General features: G+C 45.2%; 1 protein-coding gene across 20 annotated transcripts in view; it reads left to right on the top strand.

The window, feature by feature from the left end:
* Window positions 1–19,069, top strand: part of CADPS (calcium dependent secretion activator) — a 203,323-nt gene that overhangs the window by 34,387 nt on the left and 149,867 nt on the right. For all 20 annotated transcript variants that reach the window (XM_071756190.1, XM_071756188.1, XM_071756187.1 and 17 more), the window contains exons 2-3: window positions 5,381–5,494; window positions 9,938–10,270. In XM_071756190.1, the coding sequence (XP_071612291.1) occupies window positions 5,381–5,494; window positions 9,938–10,270 (447 nt within the window). The remainder of the gene's footprint in view (window positions 1–5,380; window positions 5,495–9,937; window positions 10,271–19,069) is intronic.

The following is a 19,069-nucleotide window of genomic DNA, read 5'->3' as shown; positions in this document are numbered from 1 at the left end:
GAGGAGTAATAAAATATTTATTAGATGTTACAAAACCAAGCCCAGAACAGCAGCACGGGGAGCAGTTAAATATTCCTCCTTCCTGTCATGTGCTGTAGGCTGGTCTCTCTAGACAAAAGGTAGAGGTGCTTCTCCTGGGAATTACCTGCAATCCCCAGCTGAACCAATTCCTGTGAGACACGGGTGACACTGATGGGCAGAGCCATCAGGGACCAACCTGCAGCACCAAGGTGCCTCCTCACATCCCTGCTGGGGACCCTTCCAGTGGGATGCAGTGGGTACCATGAGGCACCAGCATGCTAGAACTCCCAGTCCTTGACCAGAGGTGTTCAAGCATGCCAATAAAGGGGATGTTTTTTGTTTGAAAATGTCCTTCTACAGAGTTCAAATCTGGCTGCTGTTCCAGCAGCTGTCACATTGATGGATATGGCTTTATTAGCTGGTTTGAGTACATGTACAGCTGTGGATGGGCTATTCTATAGGCTGCCACTGATAAATCAATGGTTAGACCTAACATATCTGGCAATCTGCAACCTAGGATGACCTCTCCTTGCACCTTCTCCTTGGAATACAGTACTGCCATATCATGATGCAGGCTGCAGGGACTTCCAGAGGTCTCTGTCTCACATCCCCTACTCAAAGCAGGGCTCCCTCCCAAACCAGGTCATGTTCATGCAGTCAAGTTGTGAACATTTGTAAGACTGCCACAGTCTCTTTGGGCCCTGTCTCAGTGTACAAGAATTTAGAAATTTTTATTAAACTCTCCTTTCTGCTTGCTTTCAAAGTATGTCATCTGTGGCTCTCGGACATCTTGTACTGTAATGTGTATTATGCAAAGCTTGAAAAGACAACTGTCCTGTGAGTGCAAGTCATTTTGTTTATTTTTCACACATGCAGATTTGAAAGTTTACTTTAAAAGAGCAAAAATCCACAGAAGTTGCTCTAGGTCTTTGAATTTAAAAACATGAGACTCAAAAATCTGAGACTCATGATACAGTGGAGAATACAAACCCCAAATCCAGCAACCTGTAGACCCTGAACTGCTGTAGGGCTGTACTTACCACTGGATGCTCAGACACAGTGAAGTGTTTTTGAGAGGATGGATTAGTGAGGCACATTGCCGTGTTTTACTTTTTTTCAGGGACCTTTTCTGCAGCAAGCAGCTTCTCTTTGCAGTGCTCCTGCTCCCCTGGTGTGGGTGAAGGAGGCTGGAGATGATGTGTAGGGATGGTGCCAGCTTTTCCAGCTATTCTCTGGCTGGAGCAGCTCTGGAGAAGGTGCCAGGGTTCCATGCATTTGGGTTTGTGTTTGTCTCTGAGTCGGATGGAATATATGCAAAAATAACATGTAGCAAGAGAGCCACTGGTGAGTGTTTATCCTGAGGAGGCTGGTGTGCTCTTTGCTGAGATCTGCATCAAGCAAATTCAAGAAATTGCCTCTGGGATCATGCTGGGGACATGGCATATTCCAGAGATTGTTCCCCCTCTTTTCTGAGACCACTAAATAGTGCTGAGCTTGCAGTTTCTCTTAAACCAGAAAAAACCACAAAAAAGTTAGACCAAGAAGGTAGGAAGCATTTGGGTGCCCAGATGTAGTCACTGGTGAGCTCTTCCCCATGATTTAGTCAGTTATGGAGACAACCTCTGCCAAGCTTCTTATAAAAAGCTGTGAAATTTACTCAGGATGCCAGCCCAAAGCTCCACGGGTGCCCTGCCTGATGCCTGTGCCAGTTGATCATCACTGACTCAATTAATTACATTTTTAATATGCAACTTTGTATCTGGCAACTCAAGTACTCACATGCTTCAGACAGATGAAGGCCCTGGAACACTCTGCTGCAGAAACACACCAACCACATGAGTTTGAGAGACTTTCCTTGGGTCCAGAGGCACTGTAAGCAGGCAGGGTGTCGTGCAGTCCCTGCCAGATGCAGGGACACTTGGCTGTCATTTTCTTCGTGGCTGATGCACACTGAACCTGGCTGTGGGGAAAACCAGGGGGGGTTGGAAAAGTGTGGGAAGATAAATAGCATAAGCATCTTCTATCCGCTGTATTCCTGCTTCTCTCTTGCATGCTGGCACCTGGATTTGTATTTGAACTGGGGGCAGCAAGGCTCTGCCCCCCACCCCCAGGCTCACAGCACTGGGATTGCAACCCAGCAGGGCTTCACCTCCCACCCTGCTGGTGCAAGGGCTGTGATATTGAGCTGCTGTGCTTCCAAGGGGAAGTAATTCTGCTTTTTTCCGCTATTTGTAAGCACAGGATGGAAGGTAACTAAGTGGGAAGTGTTTTGTATTGGCCTCTTAGTGGCCTGACTGGATCTTCAGAAGCTGCTGGCTTGCTTTATGTGTATCTCTAGCTGTTAAAATGACAGCCTTGCCTTTGAAGCAGTGAAGCTTCAGGTGAGTGGTCAGGGCATACACAGGCTCTTTTATGCCTGGGGATGGGTTTTTGGCATCATTTGTCTTTGCTGAAAGGCTTTGACACTGGGTTTGGGACTGCCACCTCCTGCCCCCATCCAGGGTGCTTTGGGATTTGGTGGTGATGCCCTTGGTGCCTGATGGGGAGGGGAAGAGGCATAAAGCAGGCAGTGGAGCATGCTGGACAGATTTTGTCATCCCAGGTCTGGTCCCCTCCAATCCCTTGCTGGTTCTGAGTCTCTGAACCAGGCATCTGCTGCTGTGCAGCAGAAGCTAAATTTAATATGAAAGCCGTTTAATTTTGGCTCAGATTGACCGTTTTCTTGATAAGATCTGTCACAGTGGCACAGGTTGATACACCAGTGCTTCTTTGCTGTCTGGCAGGGATGGAAGACCAGAGGTCCCATCAGCTGAGGACTGTTCTGTGGTGCAGCCCTGTGTGATCAGAGAGGATCATCTTTTCCCTGGGTGGGGAAAATACTTGCATGGAGCTTGGGGTGGATGGGAATATGATGATTCATATCCACAGCTCCCTGGAGCCCATGTGTGAGCTGTGTACTGGAAGTTTGTAGGAACTGCAAGGAGCATCATGTGTTTTGAAGGTAGCCTTTCAATGTTGAGGGAGGAGAGTAAAATGTGAGATGGCATTGTAGGAATTGAACTTCTGGAGGTTGTCCTAAGGAATAACCTGTGGAAAAAAAAAAAAGAAAAATGCCATGCACATTGTTAAAAGCCCAAATGAACAGCCTTGTAGCCAGAGGATCTGTGCTCTTAGTATGTCTTTCACTCAACAGCCTGATTTCAATGTTACCTGTAGTTTTTCTGTTACTTTTCTTGGTTTCTTACAGCCTTTGTTGCTTCATCACTTCTGTCTGAGTATCACAATGGTCACTAATACAAAATCATATTTAGTGATCATCCTGCTTTTTTCGTCTTCCAGATAATTAAATACTTAATAAAAGCTCAATAGCACCTTCCCACTGGTGTCTCCCACTTGATCACTACATTGTCTCTGGCTCCTCTTATCACTGACCCAGTTTTCTTTTCAGTTGTATCAGCTCAGATAATTTTGGAGCTTCTTTTATGGCTGATGCTGTGTGTATTAGCCAAAGGCTCGTGATGTCTAGGGTGCTGTTGGCAAATGCCACAACTGCCTTAGTTTCCTAACATGACAAATGGACTCTTATAGCCAAAAAATTAGACCCTGCCAGCCCTAAAGCCAGAAGCTTTTGGGAGTGCTTTTCCACCTGGCTCATTGCAGATGGTGACCAAGGTTGTGGTGGGTCAGGTTAAAAGGAGAGTCCTTGTTCCAGCCCTGTGATCCTAAGCCTTGTAGCATGTGTCTGACCCTGTGAAGTGTGAGTTGCTGTGCTGGGGGTAACCCATCTTTCCAGCACCTGTGGAGATGGCAAAAGCTGTTCCATGTTTTCTGAAGCAGAGTATGTTGAGTCTTGCTTTATGTCACTTTGACGAACACCTCTCCATAAGTATCAGGATAAACTAATCCCAGATTATCACATCAAGTTGTTGTTGCTCACTAACCCTGCTCAGCATGGCATTGCAGAATTAATTACCAACATTCATGATGTTCGTTACCACAGTCCCTAAACACCCTGCATGGTACATCATCTAGATCTAGTTGATATTTATTGTTGCATTTTCCAAGTGGTCCCTCTTCTGCTTTTCATCACTAGTTGTGTTTACCAGGCTTCATTATGCTCTAGTTGTTTGGAGCTCTGTAGTTTTTTATACTTTATTCAAAGACATTTGGATACTTAGAGCCATTAATTTTATTCTTTCATTCTAATGTGCTCCTTTCTCCTGCTGGCATAAAAGTGAGAAAAAAACCCTTTTGGTCCTAAGCATACCAACTATTTTGGTAAATAGTTGTCCTCAGTCCTATTGCTTTCTTTTCCCGTTAGATTTAAATTTGTCATATATACATCTTGTTTGCTACTTCTCTTTGATTCAAAATAATTCTTATCCTCAAGCAAGGAGTAACCATGTGGTAAACCAAACACAATTACAGTTACATGCCTGCAGCCCTTCAGTGTGAGTGTTATCTGCATCTTAGGATGTTGTACTGGCACTGCTGGTACCTGGCATGTGAGCCTGCTCTGACTTTGCACTCTGAGCTGAAGAGGGTGGGGGTTTGTAGCTGGATCTGTTCTTAAACTGGCAGATGAAATGGCAGAATAATTGCATCTTATCTTGCAAGGCTGGAGCAAACCCTTGTAAACTTTCTACTGATGTAACTGTGCCAGAACTAGAACTGTCTTGTAAGTTACACCAGCTATGTGCTGGATGGGAACTGTTTTGAGCAGCAAGGAGACAGCAGAGAAAGTCCTTGCTTGGATAAGGACAACAAGTTTGCTGTTGAATGATTTCTTTGATATTAAATGGCAGTAAATTCTCCCACCACATGAGTCCTGGATGGTGTGTTGTATGTGACAAGCCAGAAGAAATGAGTAAGGGAAAAAAGAATAAATCAACAAATGAGGAAAGACCAAAGTTTTGGAGCACTGTTGAGTGCCACGTTCAACAGATGGTTCTCAAGGCTTCCTGGGTGGAGATGAGACCTCTTCTCAGGGGAAAAGAAACTACATGGGGGAGAGATTGCACTGGAACAGTCTCTTCCAAGCATGCACACAGCAGCTTGCTTTTGACTTTGGTATACCTGAAGTGGTAGAAGTCAGAGTTGTTTGGACATAAATGATGTTCAGGTTGGTTTTAGGTGCTCAGGAGGCTTAAATGAACTTGCCAGGGTGAAGAGTTCACCTCTGTGTGTGTGTGGGTACCCAACCATGGCTGCTTCCTAATCTGTAACTGCTGTTCCCAAAGCAGAAGCGCACATCACATAAGATGCACCCCAGTAAGATGCTGCAGAAGAATTAGTGTTTTTTTTGTCTTCGTATATAATTTTTTCTTGACTAATTTTCTTCTTTTGGCATGTTTTGCAGATCAGTAAGCAGCAGCTCCAGACAATCAAAGATCGTTTCCAGGCCTTTCTCAACGGGGAAACCCAGATTGTGGCAGATGAAGCATTTATAAACGCTGTTCAGAGCTACTATGAGGTAAGGAGAGACAATGTCTGTGCTCACCCCTATTCACAGACAGAGTCAAATTCAGAACTAATAGATTGTCCTTGATCAAGCAGCACAAAACAAAGGCAAGTTGAAGGCTTCTTCCTTCTGATGTCTGGCTCATCACAAAGTTACCCAGGTTCAGGGTTTGAACATGCAGCCACAGCAACCTCTACTCCACAGTGGATTCTGGAGCTTGATTGTGGAGAAGATCCCCCTTTAAGTTGAAAAATATCTTCCTGATGCCTTTAAAACAGAGAAGATGTCACAATGTAAAATAAATGTCACCTGCTGTCTGTGACAAATACCAAGAGAAAACTGGGCAACGTGTTCAGTTCTTGCTGACGGTTTCATATTTTCTTTAATTGACCCTGGGGTTTTCTGCAGGAGTCTTGTCTTTTCACTTTGGTATGACAAGAGCTGTAAAGGCAAGGGGCAGGGAGGAGGATGAACATCCTCAAAACTAGATGATACCAAAGAACAAAAAGCACTGTTCATAATTGTGCAAAAGAATAATTATGCAGGCTGTGTTTTTGCACCTCTTTGTATGCAGCCCTCAACGCTGCCTTTCGTAGCTTTTCTCAGAAGGAAGGAGAAAAACTTCTCTGGTTTTGAAAGAAGTCAGTGCTTGTGATTTTTATGAAGAGTGTTGTTTTTTTCTTTCTTTTTCTTTTTCTTTTTTTTTTTTTTTTTTGCTAGCCTTTCTGCAAACCATTTCTCCTTCTCCCTAGAGCTATTTTGTCATAAAAGGTGAAGATTTTGAATTACCTATATAAAATATCTTTTGGAAGTGAAAACTTAAGAGAGGACAAAAATCAGATACTAGAACTGAAGAGAATTTTAACTCTATAAAAAATGACAGCAATTGCTTCTGTGTAAGGAAAGCACAAATTATCTCTGGATTAACTCTATTAAACTGGCTGAGTAGTTACTGCTCCATCATTCTCTGTACAGGAAGGAAGCTAAGAATAATTTACATCTCTTATCAGAAAATAAATTGCCAAGGGATCATCAGTTTATCACAGCTTCTCTGAACAGATGCTCTCAGAGAAGGTTTTCAAGATGGCGTGAGCTTCATTTTAGGATGTAAGAGCAGCATAATCTGTTCTGATAAGACTGTTGGGCAGGAAAAAAGAACTGCTTAAAAACCGGCAAAATACATCTGTCTTTCACTGGTGGGTCAGGCTGAAAGTGTGTCCTGACCAGCTCCAGAAATCCTGTGCTGTATAATTATTCCCCCAAGTGTTCAAACGTGCCCAGAGCAGCTGATCAGCACGAGATGTCTGCAAACCCTGTGTCTTCAGTTCAGCTGGACACTCCACTGGCTCTGTCCTCTTAAAATAGGCCACAAAAAAAGCATAAATGGATCACTCAGTGTCCGGTAGCGCAACTCTATTTTTGTTCTTTTTTAACTGTTTTCCTTCAAGTCACTGCTGTGTATTTACAGCTTTTGTGCAGCTCTAGAGTGGCTGTCTATGTCTTCCTTGGCATTGTTTGTGGTGGCACAAGACACTGCAGAATCCTCTGTCCCCTCTTAGTGCCCGAGCTGCCCTTCCTGCTGAGGATGCTCCTTCCCCTCCTCTCTGCAGAGGGGTGCCCACCCTCTGTGGAGCTGTGGTGCAGTCACAGCAGCTCCTGCTTATCTCAGCTCCTGCAAATCTCAGTTTTATGCAATTTACTGTCCCTTGGATAGATGCTGTCTTGAAACAGGCGTTTAGGTAATGACTTATAAAGCTGGATGATGGCTTGGATAATACAAAAACTTGGCTTTTTGCTCAGCTGGCCTTTTCTGATCAGGACACAGCTGGCATTTCTAAGGGGTTCACTTAATATCAGTGCAGAATAGGATCTGTACTTGGGGAACCATTTATTTTTTTTTAATGGAGAAAGATAAAGAAAGATAAAGATGACATGGTAGGCCAGGGGGGTGTTTGCTCATGCCATGGATGTGTTTGCATGGCCACGTTCAGCTGTCAAGTCTGCTGACAAGGGGTAAGTGTGTGATTGTCAAATTAAGAGATTGAGTGAGCTGAGCAGCCTCCACTGCTGATCTGCCAAGCAGTGCTGAGCCTGCAGGAATGCTGCAGATCCACATATGTGAGATGGGCCCAGCAGGCTCTGACAGACACTCCAGGAGAGCCTGTCTCACCTCCTTTTACTTCTAATGAGTAAAGCTTCCCCTGTCATCCAGCGCTGTACACAGCAGCAGCTTTGGCAGGTGAGAGGGAAATGCTTGGTTAGAACCATTTCCACTCTGCTGTGGGCAGACAGAGCCAGGACCATGCCTGACCTGGGGGCAGCATCCGTGGAGGTGCCAGGAGATGCCTGACCCAACTTGCAGGGCCAGGTTCCCCTCTGCCTGTGCTGGTGTGTGCACCCCCGTGCCAGGGTTTTGCTCCAGCAGTTCTTGACTCCTGGCAGTCCTGCTATGTAGTCTTACAGCTGGGTGATTCACCTGGTATGTTTTCTAAAGAAAGCAGCTTGCTCTGCAGGACAGAACACCTCTTTTTTTTTTTTTTTTTTCTTTTTCTTTTTTTTTTTTTTTTCTTTTTTTATCTTCCTATTTCACAGTCTCTTCCTGCTGCTTCATGGCTGCCCGGCGCCTGCCTGCTCCCTGCCAGCCGTAGCCCCTGTTCCCTCTGCACCCAGGGGAGAAATTTGGGGCTGAGGGGAGAGAGGGGGGCCAGTTCCCTCTGCTCTCAGTGTTGTCACCACTCCAATGGGCTCAAGGGCCACAAATAATAGTAGCCACTGGTGCTGGTGGGTGTGAGAAGTCACTGGCACTGTTACACAGGGTCATTCGAAATGGACCCAGAGTGGGTGGGAGCCAAGGATGTCACAGCAGAGACCTTCACCATGACCTTCCACCATTTCCAGCAGTCAGTTCACTGGGGACTTCCATGGCTGCATTGAGAGCTTGGATGTTGATAACTCTTACCTATTACTTAAACCACCCCCACACAGCAAGGGAGTTATCACTGATATTTAAGCTCTGCAAGGAAGCAAAGTATCTGCTGGTATTGTTCCAGTGTGGACTGAAGAGGCTGCTGGTGGCATCCTGCCTGTTTCATTTGCAGGGAGCACTCCCCAGCACAGTGATGTTTGAAGGAAGCAGCCCAGCTCTTTCTCAGCAGCATTTCTGGACTGGTCCTGGATCAAAACCCATGACCATTACCAGCAGATGTCTGCCATCAAGCATCTGGGAACATGGTGCACCATGATTTTGAGTGGTATTGAAAAAATCTATGATGTCCTAAAGTCATCCTCAAGCTCTTTAATTATTGAGAGCTGACAGATACACCCCTCTTCTGGCACAGCTTCTTCCCAGCCTGGTGCATTCATCCATTCTCAGCATCATTAATAAACCAGCAGTTTTTGCTGGACATCGATCGCTCTCCCGTGTTCAGGGCTTGGGAGAGGAGGGCAAACACAATATCCCCTGTCCCTCTCCTTTCAGCTCTGCTTTGCCCCCATGGCATCTCCTGTCTGCAGGGATCTGCTGTGTTTTGACCCTTCTACTGCTCTTGCAGTGGGAAGAGAATCCTCATCAAACACCTTCTCCATCCCTCCCTCCTTCCTGCTGTCAGTGTCCTGCACTTTGCAGGCTGCTCCCTCTGCAGAGCCTTCCCAGGCAGCCTCCAGCCTTCCCAAACCAGCCTGTGCTAGTTCAGCAGGAAGGAATTTGGCTTCCTCCACCTCTGGCAATGTCACTGTCTATGTGCCTTTGAAGTTACATTGGTGCTTACCCATCACCCTGCAAAGATCATCCCATTCTTTCTTGTCTTTTTCTGGGGCATTTTAACAGTAGTGGCTGCCCAGGTTGGAAAGATCAGCTTATGGGAGAAGTGGAGACACATGTTAGCTGAAGGTAACATTAATTAATACAATGTCATTCCCATCATAACAGCAGGACAGCCTACAAAGATCTCCTCTGGTGAAGTAACTTAATGTAAGCCTGGTCCTTGCACTGGTCAGAGGTTTCCCAGGGACCTGGCCACCAGGATAAATGCAAAGCAGTGCTGCTGACTTGAGTGGGATGACTGGGTTCCCTCTGGCAGGGCAGAATTTGGCTAGGTGAATGTAGTTATGCAATAACTTCCTTATTAAAACATTTGATAAAGCAAAATATAATCTTGCCATCCCAAAGGGCATTTATCTGTCTGGTGAGGTGCAACTGCAACATCTTGTGAAGTTGTAATTGCATCAAAATTTTCCATTTTAGCAGATGCAAAGCAGAAGCTTCACCTGATTTCATTACACTTCCCAAGGTAGAGCTTGAAGCCTCTGTCCATCTGGCAACATGTGGTTGCTGAGTGAGGAGCTGAGAAGTGAACTGGCAGCCCAGTTAGCTGAAACCACATTTTAAGCTACTTAAGTGAGATTTTATCTTTTTTTTTAACCCTGACACCATTTGAAGCCTCCCCTTTTTTGCAGGTGTTCCTGAAAAGCGACCGTGTGGCCAGGATGGTGCAGAGTGGGGGGTGCTCAGCAAACGACTCCCGGGAGGTCTTCAAGAAGCACATTGAGAAGAGAGTGAGGAGCCTGCCAGAGATTGATGGCCTCAGCAAGGAGACAGTTCTGAGCTCTTGGATGGCCAAGTTTGATGCCATTTACCGTGGGGAGGAGGATCCCCGCAAGCAGCAGGCCAGGATGACAGCGAGTGCTGCCTCAGAGCTCATCCTCAGCAAGGAGCAGCTCTACGAGATGTTCCAGAATATTTTGGGGATCAAGAAATTTGAGCATCAGCTTCTCTACAATGCATGTCAGGTAAGGGCTAAGGTCCTCCTTCCAGGCTGGGTGGGAATGGATGAGGGGGAAGGGGTTGCTGATGAGAAATCATGCTGTTGCTAACTGGAAACTTTGGGTCTGACTAGGCTGGTTTTAAGAGTATTTCCAATAGTAAAGTGGTTATGGGTCATAGGTAGATTTCTAGACTGTTTTGTTTGTCCAATTGGGCCTCCTCCTCTTGTTTGTGCTTGTTTTGTCCCCTGCTATCAGATGTAAATATCACAGGTGGGATAAAGGATGTCAGAGTCATAACGAGGGTAAGGTAATGCTGTGGAAAGTTTTTGGAACAGGAGCACACCTCAGCTTCTTCCCTGTAATTCAGTTCAACTTCTTACTCAAATTACTACTTTCAAGGCCAATTCTGTCTCTCTCTTCTGTCTAAATATTTCCAATTTTTTTCAAGACATAGAAAATAATATTTGATCTAGTTTTTTCTCTTGCAGAGAGCTTAGTTATAGTGCATTTGTTCTTTTTAATCTCAGACCTTTACAGCAGAGTGGGGAAAGGATAATAAATGTCCCTGAGTAAGGTGTCCTCATGACAAAAAATGCAATAGCAAGGACTGCATCAGTCCTCATAAATTATGTTTACAAACCAGATTTTGTACCTCCATCCCCTGATGGAGGACTTCTTTAAAATCAAAACCATAATATTTTCAGTAATGCGTTGAGATCTGAGTCTGCAGTTGTTTTGTTTTGTTGGACCCACTCAAGCCCTGTGTCTCCTCTTCCCTTCACCTGTGCTCAGCTAAGGGACTGGGGTGTTTTTTAGTGAGCGTGTGTACAACCCTATCCTTTTGGTTTGTGGTTCCCAGAGATGCATAAAACAGTATTTAAGCAGGCTGTCCTGCTTTGTGGATGATCTCTGCTTCTGTGGGACTTTCTGGCTGACACCATGAACCCTATGGCTGTTCCCTGTAAATTGCCCTTTTGCATGGAGCAACCTGTTTCCTGCAGCAGGTCTTGGCTTTAACTCTGGAAGTGACAGATTTAATGCTGGGTCTTTTCTAATACTCAGAGGCAGCAAACCTGCAATTTAGGCTTTAAAGAATGACAATTTCTGTTGAAAGCAAGTATTAGCACGGGAGTTACTCTGGTTTTAATACCTGGGTAGGGAGGATTAGCTATGCAGAAGGGAAAGCCCTTTATACCCAGCACAGCACAGAAGCTGTGAGTCCAGCAGCCCTTTTTTGCTGGGGTACAGGGTGAGTGGTTATGGTGCTGTGATGCTGGCATGGTGGGGTAGGAGCCTGTCCTGTGGGGAGTGGAGCTGGGAGCACGTTTCTGCTGCTTCTTCTCCCATTAGTTGCTGTGGGGAAGGCCATGGTGAGCACCCAGCAGAACTGGAGCCTTTGCTGAGGGGACCCTTGTTTGGGTGCTGCCTGTGGTCATGTCAGCTGGGCTACATCAGAGGGATGTCTGGAGCCCTTTGGGCACCAGCAGCTGCTCTTCACTTTGGTTGTGCTGTGATGTGCCAAAATTACTGTTAAGCCCTACTTCTTCCTGCAGGTCCCAGCCATCACTTGCAGCCAGTCTATTGTAGGGTGTAAGTAAAACTTAGCCAAAACAAAAATGTCAACCAAAAAAATGTTCTTGTTTGCACAGGTTGTATAGGGAGTTCCCAGCAGAGGAGTGTGGAAAAGGTTAGTCAATGAGCAGTGATTTAGTAACCTGTCCCTTTTTCCCTGTGAGAGCTTCCCTCTCATGATGAAGTATAGGCATCAGCCCTGAAACACATGCTCCCACCTAAAATTTAGTAGCAAATTATTTCCTTTTGTAACTCCAAAAGCTCTTGGTGTTCACACAGTGCATATTTCAAAGCAGGAACATCATCTGGGTGCTTACTTGCTCCAGGCTAGGCATGCAAGTCAAGTCCTGGGCATTGCCCTGTGTGGCTTGGAAACTCTCCCGTGCCATAACCCCCTGCTCTGTTCTGAGGCCCTCTGCACCAGCAGCATCTCCAGTGTGTGAAGACACCACTTGGAGAGCCAGAGGTACCTGCCAGCATTACAGCACTAAAAACATAGACATCTGGAGAGCAAGGAATAGTATATATGGCATTGCAGCAGCCTGGGTGGGAAGACAACCAGGCAGCCAAAGGGGAGGAATGGGTTCCTGCTGTGCATGTAAAGGCAGGTCAGGGACATGCTTCTGCAGGATTTCCTTGCATATTCTCTCTCCCCACTTTGCATTTTCATAAATTTTTATTTGCTGCATCTGTCTGGTTGACAAGCCATCTTTTGTAAACACCTCTACTCTGTCAGCCTGTCCTGAAGTCAGTTGTGAGCTCTCTTCTTGGATGGATTTGCAAACCTCTCAGCCTTCAGCCATACTTGCAGCACAGAGCACACTTATAGGGCCCATAACACCTAAAAATGGTAACTTTTGTCCATCACTCTGTCCTGTTTCAGCCCAGATTGCATTTCAGTCAGGGGCATCCTCAGCAGTGCTTATTTGCCTCCCTGTGGAGGCACTTTGTTGGTCTGACTCTTGTCTCATCAGAGTTAATTGGAAATGCAACTTAAATCTTAATAATTTGATTGAAGCTTCTGATGTCTGTTTTGTAAGAACAAAATATTTTATATATTCGGTTTGTGAATAAGCTTTAAGTAGAAGGCAAACACTGTCTGACATTTTCTTGGATGCACTGAAATTTATAATATTCCCAGAAACACAGTGTGGGCTCAACTTGTGCACGTGTGGGTGATCAATGCCTTTGTTTTCCTTTGCTTTTCCAGAGGCTGTGCAAGGAGGCAGGGGGTAAGAAGAGTTAGCTGAGTTATTATTCTCCTTGCATGAGCAAGAATGGTGCCAAGAGCCCCAAACATTTGCTTGAACTTTTCCTACAGTCTGGAGGAAGGTGCTTTGCTTTATGTGGCCTCCTGTTACATCATACTCAGTAATTGCATAATGATTACATCACTGGGACTGTGTTCATTCACTTCTGAAATAATATTTTGTTTGTGCAGAAGGAGGATGATTTCCAGAGGGATTTTTGGTTTTTTTAACATAATAACCCCAAGATGTATGAGATAAGTGTATTCTTCATGTGATACAACAGGATTTGAGATAGCAAGAGGGATTGATGGAGCTGGAAAAGCTTTTAGGAAACAAAGATAGAAAGAGGTGTTGAAGCAGAATGGTTGTGGAGATAACAGTGGTGTTAAGCACAACATCTGACTAGAACACTTTAAATAACACACAGAGGCTTACATTTTTTGCATAACACACACTGCGTGGCTTGGTGTTTCCACTCCACTGGAGTCAGGATGGGAACTGAGGACGTCTGGCTCCAGCAGTGAGCTCCTCTGCTGAGCAAGACAGGTAGAAGGATGCCTGAATCTGGGCTAACTTTGTGATTAAACCATGACTGTGGAAGAGTCGTGCAGGAGCTATTTTCTGTAAGTGTTGGGCAGTTCTGAACTTGGGTCTTGGCTGCAGTCGGTGTTTCCTCAGGCATGAGCCCTCTGTTTCACACTGACCTTCATGATGGCTGAATTGCAGCAGCATCTCTGAAAATTAGGCTGTGGTGTTCTCCCTGTCTTGCTCTTCCTAAGCTGCAGGGCAGTGATTTACTTTTCTATCTCAAGCTGTGTTTGAAAGTCATTTTTAGCTACAGTGAGAAAAGAAGAAGCTGGCAGGGGCGGAGTGCAGTTCAGTTCATCCTGTGGCAGCAGCTGATGTCCAGACCAAATCTGTGATGAGCTCCACACCTCCTTCTTCCTGCTTCAGAGGAAGCAATGAACTCTGAGCTGTCCTTGCAGGACTGTCTGAATTCACAGGCTTCACAATGAGACTTTCTCTTCTTTCCTGGGCCTGAAGTATCTCCTGTTCTGCAGCATCCTCTTTAAATGTGCAAAATACCTGTGCTAACCTTCCAATTTCATTTAATTCCCTTAACTATTAGATTTGAAACCAAATAGCTAAATATACGTATGTCAAACTTGCTGAGTAATACATAGTAATACATGGTCCTGTTTTTTCAGTATCTATTCCTGTGCCTTCACATAGAAGGTAAAACATCAGAGAAGTGTACACGTGTGGGTGGGCTACAACACAGACCAAGTCTAATCCCTGCCTGCTGACAGTTTCATGTTAAAGGAATGAAAGCTTCTAACCAGTGCAATTGGAATTGTTTCGTAAGGTTTGAGGGCCTGTAATTTTAGCTAGGAAACATTTCAACCCAAATTTTGCCCACCAGAGCTGGCTTAAAACTTGAATTCACTGTTTTGACATTTGTTTTTGCAGCTGAATTAGGACAGTGTGTCCAGAGGCTGACATTTCTCACAAAGCAGAAAGTTCCTCTGCCAAAAAAATTGGTTTCAGAAGTGTTAGCAGAACAGATATATAGGATTTCTGTCCTGAATTAAATGTTTGATTTTTAGCTCAAGTCAGTATTAGAGATGATGTGCCGAGATGGTATCTTACCTTCTGCCCCTCTCTCATCTCTGCAGTTTAGGTGTTTTTCCTAAACTTTTTTCTTGACTTGCTGCAGTGCGTTGAGCACATACCAGAGATGCTGCAGTGGTACTTGGAAGATGCAACCTAAGTTAAGCCAGAAACAAGTAAGGACAAAATCTCTCATGAAGCACTGTAACAGCTCAGATGGTGAGATGGAGGTTAAGGTGATCTAAGAATAAATGGTTTGTGTGTATACTTCCCAAACTAATTATTTCTTTAGTTTGTTGTGATGAAGAATTGCCAGCCATGCCTTGCAGTGAGAAGTAAACCCAGGGTTGCTGTGCCCAGTGTGGAATTAACCCATCTGAGCAAATCTCTGTGCCCCTTCAGTGCAGAGATTCAGGTTTAGTATCAGATTACTCCCTACTGCTCCCTGCTCTTCAAAGAGTTGTGAAGGACATAAAGCAATTCCTTTTTATTCTAGCTTCATCTTAAAGCTCAACACCTACAAAGTGGCCATCTGCAGTTCTGGGCATTTAAGCACTTAAGCTGGCTGTAATGACCCCTCCAAAAAAGCAGGTTTGCTTCAGCCCCAGAGCTTCAGCTGGGGCTGCAGGCAAGGACCAAGGAGCCTGCACGGGCTGCTCTCTCCAGGGCTGGATACCCCTGTGTGTCTGGTGGCTTTGGCCAGCACAGCTGTTCTCCTTGCAAATCCCTACAGCATCAGCCAGATCCTTTGGCTTTTATTTTTTTCCCTCTTTCAAAACAACTTTTGGTCACTTTGCCTGTTTCCACACAGTTGAACATTATTCCCCCCTGAAAACAAAGCGGTAGCACCAATAAAAATGGGTTAAGGTGGTTTTGAGATGATCAAAAGCCTCAAAATCCATAAAGCATCATACTCTGTTTTCAGTAATTCAGTATTTATTTCCATGGAAACTGAAATGGCAGCCTGGAGCCTTCTGCAGGGTTGTAATTACTCCTGTAGCAGCTGCAGCGTGTCTGTCAGGGCTCGAGCAGCTCCCGGAGACGGCAGCGATTTAGCGCCCAATGGGAAACTGGAAAAGGTAAAAGCGTGGGGAAGTGAATGAAATTTTGCCCTTCATAATAACACAACGTAGATACATGTGGTCCTCCCTGAGGAGAGGGGGAGTTGTCCTTTGTTGGCTTAAGGTGCTGTTTTTTGAAGGATGACGTTGTCGTGGGAAGGAGGAGAGGCTGAGAGGGACGGGGCGAGTGTGACGTGTGACATGTGGCACAGCTGCCAGCCACCCCATCTGGGAGAGGTTTGGTGATGGAGGTCACCCAGGAGGTTCAGAGAAGTCCCCTGTAGTGACCCTGCAGGTGATGCATCATTTAGTGTCTTTATAATTAAGAGCAGGCGAGGTGTTTGAGACAGGACATCTGTCTGTGTGATTCAGCATCCAACACCCAGTGTTCTCCAGCATCCAAGGGGGAGCTACTGGGAGGAACTCAGCTGTCTGAGGGGGGAATGTGGTGGCAAGCTGGGTGTCCCTGGCAGCATGCCATGAGGCTGCTGTCTTGTGGGGAGGAAAATGCAGGAATCATTCTCTGCCACGATGGGACCTGCACCCCTGAGCTGTCAGCACCACGTGTCTGATGTGCACAGGCACGTATGGAGCTACGTGTGCATCCATTAGCTGTAGGATAAGCTTATGTTCTGTGCTGTTATGGACTTAGAGAGCAATCTTGGCCCCTGTAATTAAATTTAAAGCAAATTAGCTTTTCTATTAAACAAAATAAATCTGATGTAGCCTAATGCTGTGTTCTCTTGCTATGGCTGATCAATCGCTCCTGCAAAGAGCAAGCAAATGCTGGTGAGCAGATGGTCTTGGCTGAGGCATGGTCAATTAAACTAATTAAAGATGGTTTCATTTAATCAGAGGGTGTTTTAACCCTGTTAGCTGCCAGTTGGGGATGTATGTTTTTGTGCACTAGGAACTTGGAGTTCTGGCCCCACCATGGACATTTTATGGCTTTACAGGCCCTTTACAGAAACCAGGCTAGGCTGTGCATCTGAAGTGCAGATGTTTAGCAGAGAAATTTCAGTGTCAAGCAACAACAGTGAAGACTTGCAGAGGAAAAGTCAGTTGTTTCCTTCCAGCACTGTCCAGAGATGTTTATTAGACTGAAGAAGTCTTCTGCACTGAATCCTTCCCACATTGCCTCCTACAAGCCTTCCCTCAGATGTGAGGGCACATATGCCCCTCCCCAGCCTAGCCAGATGTCACTTGTGCTATCAAAACAAGCAGTGCCTTGTTATGGTGCATTATTTAAATGATAGAAATGGTGTCAGCATCCAGAAAGGTTCTGGAGTGAAGGAGCAGCCTCTTATTTCTGCCCTCTGCTGCCATGTGAAATGGTTTGGGTGCTGGAAGCTCCTCTGCCAAGGGGCTCTTGAGGCGGATTTAATTCCTGATTTGTTGCAGAAGTCCACAGGGACTCCTCTGAACCAAAGCCCTGTTTTAGTTTGCTTAAGTCATTAATTGTCACAACTGGTCACCCTTGCCATTTCCCATCCCCCTCTTCTGATCTGCTGAGCTGCTCCCCTGCCCTCTCCGTAAGGTCGAGGTAAATGTGACCAAGAGAGCCCGTTAATCTAATGGGAAAGCAAGCAAAATTCTCTCTGGCAGCAGCAGCAGGAAAATGTAATGCACCCAGACCTTTAGTGATACCTTGCTGGGCAGCACAGAAGGGCTGCAGCATGCTGGGTCCTCTGCATTTCCATCAGCTTGTACAAATTAAATTCAAACCAGTTATTCTTTACCCAGAGGCCATGTGGGCAAGTTCACTCATCAGACCAGATCTATCCTGCTCCAGCAGTATCGATCCCTGCAGGTACATTAGGGCTAAAGTCAGGGTGATTTTCAAGATGTTTATCCTCTGTGAAATGGTTTCTGTTTGTCTCTTTAGAAAGAGGCTTTTGTGGTACAATATCAGCTGAACACTCTTTTGTTGTCTGTGTGGTCTGATTAATTTCTGCAATTCAATGTTTAAGTTTCCAGTTTGGTTTTTTTTTTTAATATTTTTGGTTTTAATTTAAGGTGGGTTTTTTTTGTTTCGGTTGGCCCATGAATAATTTTCATCATCTGCATTTGTGCTGCAAAGGAATGAATAAGAAAGAAATAATCATGGTTACCCTATCAAATATCAATTACTTGACATTTTCAGTGTACCTTAACCCCTCTGTGTAGGTACTGCCAGTTCTCTTATTTCACTGAAAATCTAGTTTTTGGCATGACTTTCCTGCTGCTTAGTCAAATTTTTATTTTCATCAGATCAGTAGCCTCATTTCAGATGGATATTTATTAATACAATTCCATTTCTCTTGCATTTTGAAAAGAATAAGTTGAGCAGTGAAATTCTGGGGAATGGAAACACTTTGGCCCTGAGGTTTTCAACTGAGATCTGTTCCAGTGTCTGCTGCATCTACAAGTGCCTGGCTGCTCCCATCACTGAGTTTTATTATAGGAATAGAGCATAGCAGAGGGTAGGGTCAGGAACATGGACTATTCCCAGCACAGCTGTGCAGAAGGAGATGCTGAACTAGTGGGGAAGGTTTTGCAGGAGCTACAGGAATAGGAAACTTTTCATAAGCCTCATTAAATGTGACAACATTTAAGAATTACAGCTTGAAAAGTTTTCAGTGGAGAGAAGATTTGGGATGGCACAAAATAGAAAACCCAGAGGTGTTCCCTGGATATTGGCAGAGAGAGGAGACTACTGATGGAAATGGGGGAGCAGGTGGAGAAATTGCTGCTGGATTCAGGGAAACCACTTTGCATTAAAAGACCCAACAATCTTGTGGGGCACGTTGCCACTGCCCAGGGTGGCCCAGCCTCAGAACACCCAGGGTCTGTCCAAGGAGAAGCCAAGCCAAGCATTGCCCATCATGGGGGGAGAGGAGGAGGAGGGAGGGTAGGACATGAGAGTAGCCAAAGGTGATACATAAAATATAATTTTATTGCTGATCTCCCAACAAACAAATCTAAAATGTGGTTTGAAGGGCAGGTTCTGAGTTGAGTTTCCATGTGGCCTGGTTTCTGGAGGTGGGATTCAGCTCTCAAAATGCTGTGTTTATTTCAAGCAATCTTTTGCTTCCCTAGCTCTGAATTCAGTGCAAGCCACCAGACGTAAAAAACCAGTTCCTCAGCATGTCCTGTGTTCTATCAGGACGGGAAAACGTCACTCCTCCTCTTTGTCTTTCCCTCAACCAAAGATGGCAAGCAGAAGACGTGTCAAAGAAATGACCCCACTGGCCCCCTTTGGAGAAAGTAATCTTGTTTTTTCTTTGAGCAGCATTTGTTCCCTGCAGTTACATGTTCCTGTCAATCAGCCCAGGAGGCCCTGGGAGACA

This window comes from Heliangelus exortis, chromosome 12, assembly GCF_036169615.1.
Source record: "Heliangelus exortis chromosome 12, bHelExo1.hap1, whole genome shotgun sequence".
NCBI classification, from domain to species: domain Eukaryota; kingdom Metazoa; phylum Chordata; class Aves; order Apodiformes; family Trochilidae; genus Heliangelus; species Heliangelus exortis.
This window is presented reverse-complemented; position numbering and strand designations above follow the sequence as displayed.